This window comes from Rhinolophus sinicus, linkage group LG03 (assembly GCF_036562045.2).
Source record: "Rhinolophus sinicus isolate RSC01 linkage group LG03, ASM3656204v1, whole genome shotgun sequence".
Taxonomy (NCBI): Eukaryota; Metazoa; Chordata; class Mammalia; order Chiroptera; family Rhinolophidae; genus Rhinolophus; species Rhinolophus sinicus.
The window spans coordinates 40,091,650-40,112,406 of record NC_133753.1 but is presented as its reverse complement, the minus strand read 5'-3'; the positions used below and the strand labels follow the sequence as shown (position 1 = coordinate 40,112,406).

The 20,757-nt window shown below is 34.9% G+C and overlaps 1 protein-coding gene across 1 annotated transcript; it reads left to right on the top strand.

The window, feature by feature from the left end:
• The first annotated feature begins 2,942 nt into the window (after window positions 1-2,942).
• PSMC6 (proteasome 26S subunit, ATPase 6) lies at window positions 2,943-18,869 on the top strand. The gene is made up of 14 exons (XM_019725705.2): window positions 2,943-3,100; window positions 4,104-4,183; window positions 4,271-4,310; window positions 4,554-4,606; window positions 6,499-6,566; window positions 6,814-6,928; window positions 8,317-8,404; window positions 10,062-10,123; window positions 10,210-10,333; window positions 10,694-10,755; window positions 12,167-12,287; window positions 12,434-12,514; window positions 15,816-15,887; window positions 18,364-18,869. Exons 1-14 carry the CDS (start codon window positions 2,974-2,976, stop codon window positions 18,480-18,482), a joined length of 1,212 nt encoding a protein of 403 aa, XP_019581264.1. The 5' UTR covers window positions 2,943-2,973; the 3' UTR covers window positions 18,483-18,869.
• The last annotated feature ends 1,888 nt before the right edge of the window (window positions 18,870-20,757 follow it).

Sequence of the window (20,757 nt, the reverse complement as noted above, 5' to 3'; positions counted from 1 at the left end):
CATAGACACATTCAATTAAGTGCATTTTGGTAGGTATTTGGGGGTAGATATTTGGCATGACAAATTTCTAAAGACTCTGGTGTTGTGGCTGATGTATGAGCAAAAGTAGTTGCTACTTGCCTCTCTGGTACTATTTCCCAGTTTCTCTCTAGAAAAATATGAGTTCCCTATCACTGTATAACAATTACCATAAAACTTAATGGCTTAACACAACAAATATTTATCATCTCACAGTTTTTGTGGGCCAGCAATTCAGGAGCAGCTAAACTCAGTTGTGTGACTCAGTTTCTAATGATGTTGTAAACAAGATTAGGGCTTCAGTCATCTGAAGGCTTGCTAGGGCTGGAGGCTCCTGCTTCCAAGATGGCTCCCCCACAGGGCTTCTGGCAGGAGGCCTCAGTTCCTTGCTGGCTGGCTGTCCCTTACTATGTGGGCCTCTTCATAGATCTGTTAATGTGTCCTCATGGCACGACAGCCTTCAGAGTGCATAACCCAAGGGAGAGTAAGGAGGAAGCCCCTGTGCCTTTTATGACCTAGTCTCTAGTTGTATACTTCCACTTCATTCTACTTGTCCAGAGCAATTTGCTAGATCTGGAGTAGAGGGTGAAATTAGGCTCCACTTTTTGAAGTGGGAAATACCAAAGAATTTGTGTACATATTTTTAAACCACAGCACCCATCAATGTGAAATTATAGGTGATTAGATTAGGAAACTATCCTTAAATAATTTTTTGAAGATTTAAATCTATCTCATCACTGTTTTTTATGATATCACTTTTAATTACCTCCCCCAAAACAAGATAACCCTACTTCCTTTCTCACATCTCTTCTTCTCTATGATATTGTAAGTTCCTTCAGTACTGGTGACATTTCTTAGTCTTTTTGTGTCTCTGCTTACCTATTGTAGTGTCTGACATATTCACATATTCATTCACGCAATAATTTATATATATAACCATCTTCTGGCAATACAATAATGAGCAAGAAATAGTCAGAGACCTTGTTTTCCTGGAGCATACACTCTACTGGGAGGAAAAGACACTAAACATTTTTTTAAAATTTTTTATTAGGGAATATTGGGGAACAGTGTCATGTTTTTCCAGGACCCATCAGTTCCAAGCCAAGTCATTGTTTTCAATCTAGCTGTGGAGGGTGCAGCTCACTGTCTCATGCGGGAATCGAACCGGTGACCTTGGTGTTATGAGCACTGCACTCTAACCAACTGAGCCAACCGGCCACCCCAAGACACTAAACATTTATTCACATTTATTCATATTCACATTTATTCATTTATTTTAAATGTATAATTACAAATTGAACTACATTTTCTGATGGAGAGGAATACAGTCTTACAGGTGCATATAAAAAAGGAAACAGGGATGTTCTGGTACCAACAATGGAAAACAGATAGGAGCTTCATCTGAAGTTGGAATTTTCCCAGATGGATGAGAGAAAAAGAACACAGATCAAGGGAGTATGTGCCCATAAATATTTATTCAATTGAACCAAAAGGAGCTATATATATATATATATATATATATATATATTTTTTTTTTTTTTTTTGTCTCTGCCTCAACCTCTTTTTTTTACTTCTTGATGTCAGAGGTGATATATTTTGGAATGGATGGATTAGTTTGACCAGAATAGTTGAAGCTGGGTGGGAGAAGGTAGTATTTCTGTTCAATCCATCTTTCTTGTTTATTGTCTACTGCAATACTCATTATATTTGAAAAAGCAGAATAGAATATTCTCACAATGCACATAAGATTTTTTTCCTAATAAATTGAAGACATCTTTTATGTGACCTTGGTAATTTAATTCACGTAAGTTTGCACTTTACATATATTGATAAGATATACCTATTAAAATTCAAACCACTGGACTACTGGATAAGATAAGAGCAAGGGGACTCTATTTAGGGAATTTGACTGGTTTTATTGGAACAACAATAAATTCTCCCCAGGAACAACGCTGGGAAGAGGTACAGCAATAGGGACCTGTACCACAAAAATTGAGGTTATCACTACCCTTAAAATAAGTAATTTAAAATAACTCTCTTGAATGCTTACTATGTGCCAGACATCATGTTGATAACTATAGGCCCACTATCTTATTTAAGACTCATGACATCGCTATGAGATAGGTACAATTATTATGCTCATTTTAGAGAGTACTGAGAGATTAATTTGTGGAAAAGCACAGAAATCTGAAAGGCAGTTCTATCAGACTTCCAATTCCTGACTCAAGGCTACTTCAGCATCTTTATCTTGGGCCCCACATCTCCACAATTCGCCCCCCTTCCAGTCTCATTGGCCTCCTTTCTGTTCCTGGAAATGAGCCAAGCTGTTTTTTACCCCGATATCTTTGCATTTGCTGTTTCCTCTGTTTGGAAGTTTCTCCAGTTTATTGCACAGCTGACTCCTTATCTCAGTATCTGTTCTAAATTTGTTCTCCTCACCTTACTCTATAACATCACCATACTTTATTTCCATTATAGTATAGTATTTATTACTCTGAAATTGCTCTTTCTCATCTCCCCACCAGATCATCTTCTTAGTACAAATGAATAAATGAATGAAATAGCCTACTCCTTTTGTACCTGGAGATCTTGACTAGTACTGTGTTATACTGATAGGCCATCGAAGCTGTATATATAAAGACTGCACATTCCGTACTTCACTCCCATCTCAGTTTACTACAAAGTCTTTCATGGTTCCAGAGCAGTAGTGATTTAAGAATACCGAGGCTTCTCAGGAGATAAGGATTACAGCACCATGCTTTACCCAGCCCAACCTGCAGGGGCCAGTGTGGCCGGAGGCCTTTTGTGCACACCAGCGTTCTAGGTGAAAGACTCCGAGGTCGGAGAGGTGGAGAGAGAGGCGGGGCCAACCGGAAGGGGCGGGGTCGTTCACGTACCCGCCTTTCCAGGGAGGCTCTCCTCTCTCGCCCCTCCTCTTTCCCCGCCCTGGCCGCCATGGCCATTCCCGGCATCCCCTATGAGCGACGGCTTCTCATCATGGCGGACCCTAGAGATAAGGCGCTTCAGGACTACCGCAAGAAGCTGCTGGAGCACAAGGAGATTGACGGCCGTCTGAAGGAGTGTGAGTGCACCTTTCTTTCCACATAATCTCGTGCCTGGACCCGCTTCTGTCTTTGACAAAGCGGAGGCCTTTGGCCTAGCCCGGCAACCGAACCCTGAGATGGGAAGGCCTCGGTCGGAGGACAAGGCGCTTTGTCATCCCGCCCTGAGATTGGGTAGCTGAGTTTCTTCGGGCGTGGAAATGGCCCAGTCTGGTGCAGATGACAGAACAGCCCCAGTTTTGAGACGGAAATGAGAGGACTGGAGGACACGTGGGAAAGAAATGGGCCAGGGATGTTTTCCAGGTTGGGGTGCCAGGAGGACCGTATTTGCAGAGTCCCGGAGAAGGGAAGAGGCGTGAGTCTCAGGCAAGCTCAGGCAAGAGATGAGACCCGGGGAGTTGACCTGTGAGTGGAGTGGAAAGCAGGACACGGAGGGTGAGAAGGAATCCATCGGTCATAATAACCCTCTTCGTCTTTTCTCACGTTTTGAGTTGTCGTCTGTCAGGCACACAAGTTTCCCTTAATCTCCTGAGCTAAAAGCGCACTTACGTTTTTTCGTAGTGCACCTTCACTGAGAAACCTGAATGGTTTAATTAAATAAAGGAAGACCATAACCATGTAATATTGCGGAGCACTGCACCTGTTGACCTTATTTAGGGCAGAAAGAGAGTAATAATCCATATGGATAGGTGAAGAGGTGAGGAAGTGTCCAACTTTTATCATTTGGATTTGTAGGCGCAAATCCAGAAGTGTCATAGTGTCAATATCTGTTAAATATGTAACCTAAAATGTCCTTGAACGACTGAGTATTGCCGATTAAGAAAATAAAAAGATGATGCTTTGTAACATTTCGTTTTTAAACGTGTCACCTACTAACAGTGTTATTTCTTTTGTGGTTTGATACAATGGATAAAATATATGTAAAGTGAAATAGACTTAAGTAAACAAGTAAAGTGAGACTTAGTAACTGAAACTCACTGAGATTATTGTTTGATTAAAAATGTTCAAATTATATTATTTCAGTAAGGGAACAATTGAAAGAACTTACCAAGCAGTATGAAAAGTCTGAAAATGATCTGAAGGCCCTACAAAGTGTTGGGCAGGTAGGTAATAGAGTTTGGGGTGTGATGGTAATTGCTTTGTTTTTTAGCTGTTGGCAAAAAGTAATGTTTTTTTTCTTTCTTTCTTAGATTGTGGGTGAAGTACTTAAGCAATTAACTGAAGAAAAATGTAAGTGGATTAGATTGTTAATAAGAAAAAAAGCAGACTCCCTCCCATGACCAACTTTTGAAATGCTTATTATTCTAATGACAATAGTGAAGGTAGATGCTAGTCTTGCATAGACTTAATTTTTCTTTCAACTATGTATTGTCTCCTTGGAGGACAGAAATAAAACTCAACCTTCCATCGATGTGGGTCTATTTATTTTTTAATTAATATTTTTTAATTTGTTCTTTCATTTTCTTTCTCTAGTCATTGTTAAAGCTACAAATGGACCAAGATATGTTGTGGGTTGTCGTCGACAGGTAACATTTTACATCTGTATAGTGCTTTATAATTGACAAAAGCACTTTCATATCAGTTATTTCATTCTTGAGGTAAGCAGGTTAGGCATTATGCCCATAACTCCCAAAGGTGATTTGTTCAGATATAACTAATTATTAGCAAAGCCTAAACTCAAACATGGGCTTTGACTCCTGATATTCTTTACTTTCTACTGTATCACCTTGCCTCAGTCAGCTCTATACACTTCAAAATCAAAGACTTTTAGAACTAGAAAATTTCTTAGACCATTTTATTTTCATGTGTTTTTTGAAGGGAACTTAAAAGGATTCTACCCTATCAATTACTTAAGTTTTATATTTAAACATTCCGAAATGTTACTTACAGACTTCACTGTAACCTAAGTTTGTTTTTTATGAGTTCATTTAGATTAGAATAGGCAAGTTGAAATGACTCCACATTTCATTTTGTAGTCATCAAAAATCCAACAAATGGCTTTGAATCATTTAGTAGCCTCTGAAGCCAATTTATGTTCTACCCTATTTTTAGGAAGTGTTTTTGGAACATAGTTATACATTTATTGGAAAGAGCTTTTTTCAAGTATTTGTTGTATCAGGTTCAGGTTTTAAAACATTAACACAGTATGGCTGTAGAATAGAATTTAACCAAGGGACAAATTCTAATCTTAAGATTTTTGCCTAGCACAGCTGTGAGATGACATTTTCTAAATCAAAATATTAGATGCCTCGGCTGACAAAGGACTTTTATGTTCCTTTCAGGGCCCTCTGGATGCCAAAAGTTGGCATTTCTAAGATAATTCATGGTTGTATGAGAGCAAGAGAATATTCGAAAACTGGAAAACTTAGAAAAACCAGAGTATATCTTTCCTATAATGTAAATGTTGAAATAGCTTCACATTGATCTGTTTAGCTCTTTCAAATACCTCACGGTCAATTTTTTTAGCTTAATCCATTAGGTTAAACCTAGTATTTTGCTTGTTTCTACTTCATTTTAATTGGCACTAAATCCTAAACTTAGAGCTCTGTGGAAAGTGGCTAGCAATTTGTGTGATTCTGAAATTGTACTGGCAAGCAGTTTTTTAAACTATGGAAAAAAGTAATTTTAGTTTTGAAAAATAACATCCTGAGTGTGAGGTGAATCTATTGGATAGATTTTATCCAATTCTAGCCAAATAAGTTACTCTGCCTAAGTATGTCAGTAATTTGTTCAGTATGATTCAACCTAATGTATAATGTAATGCATTCAGCATAGTGTCTGGCATATAGTAAAGGCATGAATGATGGCTGCTGTTTTTCTGCTTTGTTTTGTTTTGTTCTTAGCATTTTAATAAAAATCTCTAAGGGGAAACAGTGCATTTCCCCCTTATCTCCTATGATCAAGTAACACATTTTCCCCAAAAGCTATAGTTGTGAAAATAAATCTAATGGGCACAACTTTAAAATGCTTCCCTTTCCGTCTTCCAAAATGTTCACTTAACAGATTTCTGTATAAATGCTTTGGTACTAATTGCAGAAGTCATTGTACTATATATAGTGTCTGAATCAAAATAATGAGCAAAACTATATTAAAAAGTGAGCCTTTGAAAGTAAAACACTAAAGTCCATTCCTTCTTCATAAACAAAGCCATTACCACCTCAAATTTTGTGTATTAGTGATTGATTTTCACATTTCATGCTGAGTGAGAATGTACAAAAGGGCATTCTTTTAGGGGGCAGATGGAAATAACTTTGAATTACAACTTTTATGCTCTTCTGTTAGCATGGTGTTTATAATCTAATACTAATGTTCTCTCTGAAGGTTATTGATTATTTGGCTTCTAAATAATAATACTCTTGTTTGAGTGTTATTCCCCTTTTTAAGTGTTTATTTAACTCCTTTTGTTTTATAAAATTAGCTTGACAAAAGTAAGCTGAAACCAGGAACAAGAGTTGCTTTGGATATGACTACACTAACTATCATGAGGTAGGTCTCTTATTCTGTTTCAGTTTATTTTTATTTTCACAGAGGGAAGATTTTATCCAAAATATATGGGTGTTTTACCACTGAATATTTTGCCACTTTGCCCCTTTTACTAGTTCCTAATAATTTAAACATGTTCTATAAAATCACATGTAGGTGCTTACATAAGCAAGTCATTTAAACTCTTACTTGTAGGCTGAGAGAAAAATACAACTTTTAAAAGAAAAACACATATACCTTATTATTACAGATATTTGCCAAGAGAGGTGGATCCACTGGTTTATAACATGTCTCATGAAGACCCTGGGAATGTTTCTTATTCTGAGATTGGAGGGCTGTCAGAACAGATTCGGGAATTAAGAGAGGTTGGTAGTTGATGCTTTGTTTTCAGAACTTAATAATAAATAATATTGGTTTTAAAATTCATGAAGGGAGAAAGAGGATGAAAAACTATTTGGTCCAAAGAGTGGTTACTGAAAATGATACATTTAATGTTCTTGCTGAGATAAGAATAGCACTGAATTTCTAGCTGTGAAAATTATAGGTGTTTGTTAGTTTGGTGGTAATGTGGTATTTAAAAAAATTCTGCTCTTTTTGACAAAGAAGAAAAAACTAAGAATAATTGATATAATCTAATGCCCATGCCATCTGTGATTTTGATTATTATAGGTTGCTTGGATCAGAGCACATTTGGATAACGCGTGTAATGTAGTTTTCCCCATATCCCTATAAGTGTGAACTTCCCACCCATATAGTACAGTAACTTACCTGTGTCTTAAATATTTTATTTTGATGGAGCTGTTTCCTGCCATTTAAGAAAAATACTGGCTTTTGGGTGGCTTAAATCTTTTACACTGTTAGGTGAAGAATCTAATCAGGATTAACTTGTTTTACAGCACAGATGGCTTCTTAATTATTCTCTTTAAAGCAAATTTATTGTCCTATAGCTCTCATCCTAATTTAGGATGGAAATATTTAGGAATGAATGAGGATAGTCAGAATGGTTTACATCATCTGATTTAAGCCCTAAGCCAGTAGTTTTTAGAGTTTAATACATTAAATTTCATGTTATTCTTATTAAAGATACAGATTCCGGGTACTATAAGGACTTTAACTTGGGCATTCATAGCCTCAATTTTTCTATTCTCCAATTTTCTTTCCTTGAATCAGCCTTAGGACGTTGAGAGCAGAATATGTGATTCTTTCAAGGCTGCTATGACAGAATGCCAACACATGAAAATTGTATATACCTTTTCTCTTAGTAACAATTATAATTTAACAAAATATCCCCATTTCATAATTATTTTGTGTTGTATTCCCAAATGCAAAATAGTATAGATCTTTTGATTTATTTATTTTTGCTGAAATGATTTTTTTATAGTATAATTTTTATATTGAGGCATACTTTATAGTCAATAAAATGCAGATTTAAAGTGTATAATTCAAATGTGTTTTGACAAGTTACATGCCTGTGTAATGATCACTCTCGTCAAGTGTGTGGTTTGTTAACCACACACTTTTTAATTAGTTAATCTAAAAATACTGTTTAAAAATTTTTAGATAAGAGAGATATTTTAAATCTACCTGAAGAAAACCCTCTAACATAAATGATTTTACATAACATGGAATACTACATATATCTATTATGAATTACAATGTGCATACCTAACTATGCTGATATTTTACTTAAAATATTTGAAAGTACATCAAAATCTTTACCAGCTGTTTAAAAACCATGCAACTTCTTTTCTAGGTGATAGAATTACCTCTTACAAACCCAGAATTATTCCAGCGTGTAGGAATAATACCTCCAAAAGGCTGTTTACTATATGGACCACCAGGTCAGTATTGAAGTATGTCTGCCCCACTAATAAAATAATGAATTAAGGAATAAAAAAATAAGATGGAAATTTAAAGTAAGCAGTTCCAATCTCCACTCTGGTCAGAGTAAGAAAGGGATAGAAGAGTTATGTCTACTATTCTCTCAGCGTGTTTATTCCTCTTGTGCCTCATAGGATATACAGTTGACCTTTGAACAAGTCGAAAAATCCACACATGTTTGACTCCCCCAAAATGTAACTACCTTTGGTATCCTCGGGGATTGGCTCCAGGACCCCTGCAGATACCAGAATACATGGATGCTTAAATCATAAAATGGCATAAATCAGTATATACAGTTGGCCCTCTGCATGTGCAGACTCCCAACGGTGGATTAAAAACACTATTTATTGAAAAAAATCTGCGTTTATTAGTGGACCCATGCAATTCAAACCCATGTTGTTCAAGTGCCTACTGTATATCTTAAGGTGCCATATGATTCTAGTATAATGGTCCTATGTGGTTCACAGACCTTAGGGTGTCCCTGAGACACTTTCAGGGAGTCTGCAAGGTCAAAACTTACTTTCATAATACCAAAATGTTACTTCTTTTTCAGTGTGTTGGCATCTGTGCTGATGGTGCAAAAGCAATATGGGTAAAACTGCTCATGCCGTAGTATGAATCACTTAAGTCAATGGCATGGAGTGGTACCATTGGTCATTGTGTTCTTGACCACTCACACTTACAGTATTAGAAAAAAAATGCCAGTTTTTAAAATGTCCTTGGTGAAGCAGTAAAAATTACTGATTTTGTTGAATATTGATCCTTGAATAACGTCTTTATTCTGTATGATGAAATAGAAAAGACATCTAAAGTACTTCTGTTGCATATTGACTAGGATAGTTAACTCTTGTTCAATTATTAGAGTTGCTAGCTGAATTAGCTGCTTTTCACAGAGTACTTGATTTACTTGAAAGAACAATTTAGAGATAATCTGTGGTTATCAGACTGGTTATTAGTTATTCAGACTGATTATTGGTTATCTGGCACACATTTTTCAAAAATGAATGAAGTTAGCCTGTAATGTTAAAGGAAAAGCTGCCACCATCTGTAGCCAGTGGTAAAATTTGAGCTTTCAAGCAAAAATTATAGTTTTTGAAAACTTAAATCAGGCACTATGAGCTTGACAGCAGCTTTCTAATATGTTAATACTTAAAAAGATGGGATTGGTGGAGATATTAACAAATGTGATTTTGTAATTGTATAATGAAAAATGCCAACATTTCGAACATTTTCATAACTCAATGAACCAGTAGTATCTAAATAACCAATACTTGATATACAATATCTTGTATGGGTAAAATGTCGATTTAGTGTGCACAATAGACCAATGGATTTTAATGTAACAAGTTTCCATTGTAGTCTATGAGTAAATAGGGTTTGATATATTTCTAAGGTTATTTTACTCAGTGTGCTTTAAATAAAATTACAAGGGATATTGAATAAAATTTAAAATTTTAATATTAAAAGTAGAAGTGCTTTGGAATTTTCAATGGAAATTCTGTTTAGGATTTAGCTTCTGCTTTGCAAAATTTACTATCTAAAGGATTACATCTTTAAAAGGCTTTTGAAAGTTTGTTTTACTTTCCATTTAATTAGGACTTCTTTTGTCATTCCTAGGTACAGGAAAAACACTCTTGGCACGAGCTGTTGCTAGCCAGCTGGACTGCAATTTCTTAAAGGTAAAGGGAAGATTCTTTGTGTAGGTGTTGAAATTAAATTTTATTTGAATTATTTATGTTTACCTTAATGTTTTTCCTTTAATCAGGTTGTATCTAGTTCTATTGTAGACAAGTATATTGGTGAAAGTGCTCGTTTGATCAGAGAAATGTTTAATTATGCCAGAGACCATCAACCATGCATTATTTTTATGGATGAAATAGATGCTATTGGTAAGAATAACACTTTCTAAAATTTATTTTAAAATTTTCTTGAAAGCATTAGGAAATTTTTAAAAAATCTAAAAACTTTTTTCTCATCTCCTCCAGTTGCAACTTGTATAAAGTTGCAAAATGAATTGGATATTTTAAAAAAATTATTAATGAAGTTTTACCAATTTTAATACATAACCTTTGACGTTGACAAAATAATAAATGTTATACCAAAATTATTAACTTTGTCAGATAGAATTCTTAACTATTTAATTTTCATCTTAATGTTTTTAACCCCAGAAACTGTCATATTCTCTTTTCTTAAATGATAGTTATAGAGGGGAAGAGTAATGCATATGAGTTACCATGTCACTATTTTAGGTGGTCGTCGGTTTTCTGAGGGTACTTCAGCTGATAGAGAGATTCAGAGAACTTTAATGGAGGTAAGATTTGGTAAATGGGATTTATAAAGAAATCAGCATTTATTGAACAAAGAAGTGAACGTTGGATATTTGAAAGCCGAATAATGTACAATGGTATAAATGAAGAATACACTTAAGTATGAAATTTGAAAATATTGACAGGAATGAACACATTTCTCCACCACAATCTTGAGTAAGAAAATGACTACAGAAAATAATGGGTATCTACAAAATTCCTATTTGATGTACAGCTCTGCTTTTCTATGTCTTTTGAATAGACAGCCATTCAGATGTTTAAACTGTGTATTGTATAACTTATATGGTGAACGTGATCTTGCACTAATTTTAGTTAAGACATTTTATGAGTAATGGACATATTAAAACTTGTGGCAATAAATGAGTTATAATTATGTAGGAGGCTGCTCTAAAAATCACTAACACTTCCCTCTCTTGCTTTATTGCTGAGAAAGTGAGGAAACTAAAATAGTTTTTATAATGGAAAAAGGTGGATGATGGGATATTAGAATGTACATAAAGCCTTTCAACCCTCCAAATTCTGTGAAAGTGATGGCAAGATCCCAAATATATTTTTCCATTTCTACAAATAGGCACTGGGTAGCATAGGTAATGTAGTGTCCAGTTTTGTCTAAGAATGGATATTTGAAAATTACTTTTCATAATTATACTGATTTGCTCAGAAGATATAGTGTTTTAAAATTAGTTGTAGAGTCTGTTAGACCTTAAACAGGTATTTTTTAAAAAATGCAGATACTAGTTTTATTCATGTAACTGATATGTTGTCAGCTAACAGATACTTTGGGAAAGAAATAGACATGTCAGGCTAGCTATATTTTAAAGAGTTTGTTGAATGCAGTTAGCTTTTTCAACATTGACTCAGAAAACTTTAGGAATCAAAGGACATATGTGTACTGTTTCATTATTTCTATGTATAGTAGAATTATTTGAAAAGATAATTTAATGGACTTATTATCAAATTTATAGAAAAATAATTATGTCTGTTATCCCAATGTACATTTTATGCCAGCATGCCATAAACATTTTATACAAGAGATTTTGTTATTAGTTTTTATTTTTAAAAGTAATGGTATGAAGAAAACTTAAAAATCAGATCCACATGATTCTTGACCAGATGAAAACCTTCACACTATTATAACTACCTAATAGCTATCAAAAGGTAAATAGTTAAATAATCTTGGAACTTTGAGGATGGAAAGTAAATCCCCTTATATAAGAGAGAGAAAAAAGTAGGATTTCATAAAATGATCATTTTGACAGTTACATCGCTACGTAGCTATGTGTAGGCAATACATTTCATGATATTAGGCATATAAAGGGTGTGCTATGTATTTTTTAATGGTTGGGATGTTTTGTAAAATCTGTTTATGGTTTTTATTTACAAATATATTCTTAGTTACTGAATCAAATGGATGGATTTGATACTCTACACAGAGTTAAAATGATCATGGCTACAAACCGACCAGATACACTGGATCCTGCTTTGCTTCGTCCAGGAAGATTAGATAGAAAAATACGTGAGTTGAGTTTCTTTACCTGCTGTCCATTTCCCTTTGTCTATGTTCAGTTCTCTTTCCATATCTCCTCCTCACCCCCTACTTTATTTAAGAAAACAAACAAAAAACTGACTGCAAAATAATTTTTTATAATTTCTTGTTTTCAGATATTGATTTACCAAATGAACAAGCAAGATTAGATATATTGAAAATCCATGCAGGTCCCATTACAAAGCATGGTGAAATAGGTAAGGAAATAACCTATTATATATATTTGCATTTGGTAAATTAAGCAAAATGCTGTTGGATATCATTAATAGTCTGTCAAATCTGGTTTTAAATTCAGCAAACATGGTGGTTTTAAATTTGGCTGATAGTTATTGAGCATCAGCTCTATGCTAGGAATTGTTCTAAGTGTTTGGCATATAGCAATGAACAAAACTGATGAATTCCTGCCTTTATAGAACTTACATTCTTGTCAGGAAAGACAGATAAAGTGAGTAAAATATATGGTGTATTAGATCGTGATATGTGCTGTGGAGTAAAATAAAGCAAGAGAAGGGGACTAGGTAATGCCAGGAGTAGGCATGAATGAATGAATATATAAGTGGAGGTGGGGAGAGGGAAGCACGGGGAAGGCCTTATCAAGAAGGTGATTTTTAAGCAATGACCTGAAAAGATGAAGAAACTAGATGTGAATATTTGGAGGAAATCATGCAGAGGGAGCAGCAAGTAAGAACTTTGAAACAGGTGCATGCCTGGAACATTCTAGGAGCAGCGAAGAGGCCAGAGTGCCTGTGGCAGAGTAAATGGGACAGTAATAGCAAGTGAAATCATAGACGTAATGGGGACCAGATAGTGTAGAGCCTTATTGAGGCCATCATGTATTAACTTTGGCTTTTATTTATAGATATAGATGCCATTGGAGGATTGTGAGCAAAGGAATGATATGATCCTACTTTTTGTTATTTTTAACTTTTTATTATAGAAAACTAGAAATACATAAACGTACAGATAAAATATAATGAACTTCTAACCTTAGGTTCTCATCCCCCAGCCTCAATAATTATGAACTCTTGGCCAGTCATGTTTCATCTTTAATCTCTCCCACCCCTTACCTTCTGTCTGTATTTTTAAAAAGCAAATCTCAACATTGTATCATTTCATCTGTAAATATCTCGAAATTCACTTACGTTAAAAAACATGATTCTGGCTGCACAATGAGGGACAAGCAAGAGGATCAGTTAGGTTATTTCAGTGATCTAGGCAAAGGTGATGGTGGCATGGTCCAAGGTGGTAGCAGTGTTTTAAGATAATGAGATTCTGGATATATTTTGAAAATAGAGGTGACTTGGTAATGAATTGGATGTGGGATGCGAGCTAAAGAGAAGTAGGGAAAACTTAACTTTTTTGACTCAGACAACTGTAAAGATGGAGTTACCATCAGTAAAAATAGAGGAAGACTGGAAAGATTAGGTTTTAAAGATTAGGTTTTAATTGGCATTTGAGATGCCAATTAGATATCCAAATAAAGATGTTGATTAGTAGTTGTGTATGCATCAATAGTTCATTACGGTGGTCTGGAGACATAAATGTGGATAATAGCATAAAAATGGTTTTTAAAGTCTTGAGGTTAGATGAGATTTCTGAGGAAGTTAATGTGGATAGAGAAGAGTTAAAAACTGAGCTGAGATAATTCTGGCATTAAGAAGTTGAGATCAAGAACCATCAGAGACGGAGAAGGTATAGTCACACATGTAGGAGTAGAATGAGGAGCTAGAGGTGTCCTGGAATATAAATGAAGAAATTGTTATAAGGAGGGATTAATTCTCTGTCAAATGCTGACAGTGGGTCAGATAGAAAGAGTTCTGAGAATGGACCTTTGGTTTTACCATGTGGAGACCATTGTCGACCTTATCAAAAACAATTTCTTTGGAGTGGTGGGAATGAAAGTCTACTTCAAATGTGTTTCAGAGAGATTGGGAGGAGAGACATTGAGTTTAGACATTTCTTTCAAGGAGTTCTATAGCAAAGGAGAGAAGAGAAGAAATGGAGCTGTAGCAGAAATGGAGATGAGAATTTGGGGCAGTTTTCTTTAAGATAGAAGAACTTACAGTTCTCTTTATGCTGATGGGAATGATCTAGGAGAGTGAGAAATTTATAGTGCACTTTCCTTGAAAAGGGGTTAGCCTTGTCTATGAGCATAGAATAGGAGGGAAGGCAGAATATATGGATGCTGATGATGACAGATTCTCAAATATGGCAGGAACTTGTAGAATTTTTCTTCTGAATGCTTTTATTTTCTAAGTGAAATAGAAAGCAAGTTCAGAGGGAAGATGGGAATCTAGTATAATTACCGAGCAGCTCTAAAAACCTTGTAGAAGTTAATGGTCCAAAATAATTACAAATATTTGGCTATCGCCTCTCACTAATTTTCTTATTGCTTATGTAAAAGAGTTTTGAGCTGGAAAGATTGAGCTGAAATAAAAATGTCAATTTATAGGTTTTTTCCAATACTGAACTTTTGCTAGGTGCCAGATACTATGTTAACCTAGGGAATCCCTCCTCTCAGGAAGTTTACAATTAATTTGAATCTGAATGAAGACTAACAATTACCTGTGTGGTTTCTAATAAAGATTGACATACTCTAGATTTCCTGACAATAGATTGTCTGACAAAGGGTTTCTCATCAGTTACTCATATTGTAGTAGCCTACTCTGCCTCTTATTTCTCTCCCTGTTCTATATCAAGTCCATAACTGCTACCCCAAACCAACAGTTCTGCATTTTAAGTCTGTCTTGTGGATACAAAGTTCTGCATTTTAAGTCTGTCTTGTGGATTATCACTTGTTAATCACTGTTATCATAGATCTGATACCGCACCACTTAGAGCTTGTACAAAAACCATAAAAGCTACCCAATGCTTGCTTTACCATTTGAAAATTCCATATGATAAAATTATGTCTGCTGACTATATTTGGTATATTTTATATTTGGCTTATGAGAGTAAATTCCATTGTGATTACAGTTGGTTTTGAATGCCTAGGTTTATTCAAATTAAAGATCTGGTCACAGTTTAATGAGTTATAGCTTAACAGATATCTGAAGTTACCTGTGCATAACTGTTGCACTGTATGGAAAGATTAAGATGCTTTCAAGCTCATTAAGGGTGCTCTTGCCAGCTACTGAGAAATAGAAGTTGGCTACTCTTGGAATTTGGTTTAAAGCTGGACAGATTTGCTTTGTTATAGGGTCAAAGCTTTGTCTCAAGTCCTCATTTTCTTTTAAAATCTAATAAAATCTCAGAAAAGATGCTTTCAAATATTGAGGATATTTCTTGGTTTTAAAGTTTTAAAAGTATGTTTATTTCTGCTTGGTGCTGGTTTACTTAGCAGAAGTATAGTTTCTGGTTGTTAATAATTGTGAAATGATAACATGATGCCTAGGTGATCGAATTCAAAGCAAGCTCTTCAGTTTAAATTTTCCATTTGTGCATAAGTCAAGAAAAGGTCTTTTTTCCTCCTAACTTCCAGTATGTTTTCCTAAACAGATTATGAAGCAATTGTGAAGCTTTCAGATGGCTTTAACGGAGCAGACCTGAGAAATGTTTGTACTGAAGCAGGTATGGTTTTTTTAGGTACAATTTTTGCTATTGATTTGATTTGTTTAATATGCTAAAAATGTGTTGAGTTTTTCCAAAATCAGAGCCTGGGCTTTGCAAAGATTTGAGTAATTGTTTTTTGGGGAATGATTCCAAGATACAGGAGAGAATGGGGCAACTGAGATTGAAAAAGGGAAAGCAATTGTAAGGCGGCACCATTGAGATAGCTGCTCTAGGTAAGGGGAGTTTGATTTCTTATGAGACCCTCAGAGAAACACAGAAATGCGTTCTAGGATTACCCGGCTGAAATAATGGGAGACTGGCATTTATATACCAGCTCTCATCTCCCCTTAGATAAGATTTGCCCTTGGGTATGTTAGCTCCTAAGCACTCTGGATGCCTTAGAGCAGAATGTGCAAAGACATGCATGTGATAGGAGACTGAGCCCCTGAAGTAAGGCCAAGACTGTACAGAACTTTGCCATACCTGTGGCTGGAAGGAGACTGGGTCAGCACCACAGGAATCGGCTGCAAAGTGGATGACGTGTTTCCTGCTACTAATCTGTCAATAGTAAGCTTTGAAATATTGATCTCTGAATTTGTGATCGTGCAACTTGTGTAAAATGTAATAGTTTTTTAATATAATTTTCTCTGTGGGTTGTGTGATTCTATTTTTATTTCTGGTACCAAGAGGCTTCTTTAAAGCCCAGGGTCATTTAATCTTTGTCCTTTACACAGAATCTCAAAAATCGAAAAAATTAATTTCTATGGTGTTACAATATGTGATTTCCCCTTTTTTTTGTATCACCTTTAGCCTTATATTAACATTTCTTGTAAATTCAACAGATAGCATTTAAAGAGGCTCCTCAGGCATGGCTTTTCCATAGGAATATCTTTGTGGGCATACTGTGACTCAGTATCTGAATCAAAAGATCAGCAGGTCTAGAAACTTAGTACTAGAGTAAGTCATGCTCCCAAAGACTTATTAGCGAAGAAAAATATTAAGGCTACACTGTCATGTAGCTTGAACTACTTGGAGTAATTTATGACATTCTTTTTTCCAAAATCTACACTGGACTAATATTATCTAAAGATTGCTTTAGTGAAATTGAAATCCTAAAAAAAGAGTGTCATAATCTTAAAGGCTGATGCCATCAAATTATGAGTCTCCTTATTTTTCACATATTTAAAAAAAATTATTTTTAGCTGTTTCTAATAAAGAGCTATATAACTTCTGTGTGGATTCAAATTTTAGCTTTTTAACTGGGTGGAGCATTCACATCTGGAGACAATACTGAAATTCTTTGGTTTTCTTTTTATTATGCTTCAAGCCTTTTTTGTTAACATCTTTCTGTAAGTAAAAACCCACTAGATTCAGTTACAGTTGTCTTTTCCATTCAAATCCAGAGATTTTCATAATTTTTGGATCAGAATGTATCTCAGACTCCCTCATTCACTAAACAATGATTTGGAAACAGTCATATGTACAAGGTTTGGAAAAATAACTTACCTAACTTAGTAGTAGCCTTCTAAATAAATTTTAAAGCTTCAGTATTAAAAGTCATTTCCATTCACCTGATTTCTGAGGACAACATAGAGTGGCTATTTTCAAGACCCTTATAATTAGAAATCTTGAAAGGGAAGATAGGAAGTATCCCTTGAACTTTTCTACTCAAACCCACTCGTTTTACATAAGTAAAAAAGAAATATAAGCAGATCCTTAATGAAAAGAGTAGGATTCATTTAATTAGTAGATAGTGATAACTTATCAGTTTTAGCTTTTCGTGAAATACAGGATCCTCTCAAAACCTGGGACCTACATCCATTATACAACTACAGAATGTTAAGAAGAAAAAACACAAACTAAAAACTCTTATCTCTTTGTCAATTAGTGTTTGACCAGTAACTTGTCAAAAACTTGAAAGAAAAAATTGAATTGTGATTCTTGAATATGAAAGTCAATTTGTACATAAATAGGGTAATTTTAATATGTAAATAATGGCACTGAGTTTTGTTAAAGCTCACTGGTGGCTTTTTAAAATTTCTACTCCCTAAACTTTTGATTATTAACAAGTAACAGCTATCAAAATAACTGGAAGTGTTTTGTATTTTCCCAAACCATATACGTGCTCCTTCCTTCCAGGGAATTGCTGCCTGTGGAATTAAGAAACTACTGCTTAAACTGTATATTTTGTTGATAGTTGGATTTGGTTTGTTTTTTTCCAAGATGCCCTTGAATACAGAGACTGTGTGAGCTGGATTTTAAATATTTAGTTAATTGTCTCTTTGTTTTCTAGCTTTTCTTTTGGAAAATAATGCTCACAATAGCTATGGGAATTTATTGAATAATGACAGTGATTTTTAACAAACCAGAATTACTGATTCAGAAATAGTAAATCTAGGTTCCTTCACATTTACTCTATGGAATTACATTATTTAGTTTCTTATAATAAATAATTCACATATTATATGTAGCAGTCATGTTTTGTTCTCCACAGGTATGTTTGCAATTCGTGCTGATCATGATTTTGTAGTACAGGAAGACTTCATGAAAGCAGTCAGAAAAGTGGCTGATTCTAAGAAACTAGAGTCTAAATTGGACTACAAACCTGTGTAATTTACTGTAAGGATTTTGATAGATGCATGACAGACATTGGCTTAATATAAAAATAAAGTTAAGGAAAATAATGTATGTATTGGCAATGATCTCATTAAAAGCGTATGAATAAATGTGTATGAATAACATCAAAGAATTAGTAATTCAGTAATTCTACTTTTAAGATTGGTACAGAAGAAATTTGTATATTTGTTAATGTTGCATTTATGGCAGCAGAAGTTATAAAAGAAGAGTATGTTGTAGCTTTTCGTATTTGCTGTGTGAGCATTTTATAAAACATTGAAATGGTTTAAGATAGTTTAAAAGAGCATTTCTTATGACTTATTTTATATCATTTGTTTTCCTCATCCTAAAAAAGTTGAATAAAATCTGTTTGATTCAGTTCTACATATATTCTTGTCTTTTGTAAGAATACATTGACTATAGTCCTTTAGGTTCTTTAGTAAGTAAACTAATAACCAAGGTGAAGTTGTATTTAGATGGTCGGCTTTTGAATTTTATTTTAAAACAGTACCCACACTGTTTTCATAACAGCATATATACCATCTATGTTATATTTAATATAGGTGTGTCTATATGTCTACATCTATATATTCCTCCTTCCAGAAAGTCTTTATTTACTCTTCACCTACTATGATTAGGCTGTATAATAGTTACTTGAAATAGTACATACGCATCCATAATTTTTTAGATTATGATTGAAAGTAATATTTGCTAATAAATGTGACTTGGTTTTCCTAAGTTATGTGAGATGATAGTTCCCTTTTGAGAATGTTAAGGTCGGGACCCTCTTCCCAGAAAAATACATACATACATACGTATAATTTTGCACTTATTAAAAGTTAAGGAGATTTATTATTTCCCAAGCTCACTCATGAACTCTATAGGTATCTATGGATACCAGACTAAAGAGTGTCTGATGTAGGGGATGTTGATGTCAGAAATGTTCAAAACAAAAGTTCTGTTACCTATACACAATTCTTTCTCATATTGTGGCAATGAAAGTTTTAACAATTACAATAGGAAATCATCATTGGGCATCAATTGAGATTAAAGGTGTTATTAAAAAGAAACGACTTCAGTTTCATAAACACTGAAAACAAACAATATATGACCTGGGTAATTGTAAAATCATTCTTCAAATTAAAAACTTACTAACAGAGTATAGTGTGCTTTTTCTATAACTTTAAAAGATAGAGAACAGATTACAGAGTGGTAGAAAAAATGGTTCACTCAAGCTAGCCATCTAATACTCAAGTTATTGAACAGTTCCATTTCTATATATGTTGGCAGTGCATTTCATAAATGTGACAATATAAAATAGGATGTTTGTGTGTGTGTGTGTGTGGGGGGGTGTCTATGTAAAATATCCATGTGATTTTTTTTTACTTTACCATTGTAATTTGCAAATGACTTTAATAAATGACTCTCTTGCCTGTTTACTTTGGTGGTGGTGATTTTTTCAAGAATCAGTTTGGTGTACAGACCTTTAATGTTTAAGTGTGTGTTCTTTCACTTTTAAGCTTGATTTTCCTCATCAGTTTTAAAAACAAAAAGGATAATAATATCTCTCTAGGCCCAGAGAATGTATATACCTAAACTTTATTAACAATATAGTATTAACTCTGACTCAATTTTAAAAGATACTTAAAGCCATATAGTTTATTAACATGTTGAAATAATAAACTTCGAATTAAAGAGATCTTTCTTTAGTTATTATGTACGTTATTGAGTAAGCGATCGATTCCATTTCTATTTTAGTTTTTCTATTTGCCATTTGAGATTTTCTAGTTGTCATATACCTAAGTCCACCGTTTCAATTTGCTTAAAAGTGATGTGTTTCATTTTCTGTGTAGCATAACATAATTTTAAGATGAATGCTTCACTTATCACTCCTTTGGTTATAGCCTCACCACAGATTGCGCAGGATTCTGAGAGGAAACTATGATCTTCCTTTTGGATGCCAACACTCGTGGCTATTATGTTTTGCCCATTCTTATGCCAAAGGAGATTTGCGTCTGTCTGGTGAGGGCAGAACTGGTTTGGATTGTCCCACCGTCTTTCCCAGGACCTTCAGTCGTTCCCTCCCTCCTACTGCAGCCCCACCCCCTCCACAACCGGTGAGCTCCGGCCGAGGCGCCTCCGAGGCCCCACCCCCTGCGTCTGCGCTCTCGCGAAGGGGCGGGGCGGCGGCGTGCTGACACCTGGCGGCCGCGGGGGGGAGGGGCGGGCCAAAGGCGAGCGTGGGTTGGGATTGGCTGGGGTGGCGTGGTGA

Excerpts from the sequence above, each read along its gene's own strand:
- PSMC6 (XM_019725705.2), top strand. The coding sequence starts at position 2,974 with ATGGCCATTCCCGGCATCCCCTATGAGCGACGGCTTCTCATCATGGCG. Across the intron at positions 3,101-4,103 it reads TGACGGCCGTCTGAAGGAGT|TAAGGGAACAATTGAAAGAA; the intron begins GTGAGTGCACCT and ends ATATTATTTCAG. Across the intron at positions 15,888-18,363 it reads AAATGTTTGTACTGAAGCAG|GTATGTTTGCAATTCGTGCT; the intron begins GTATGGTTTTTT and ends TGTTCTCCACAG.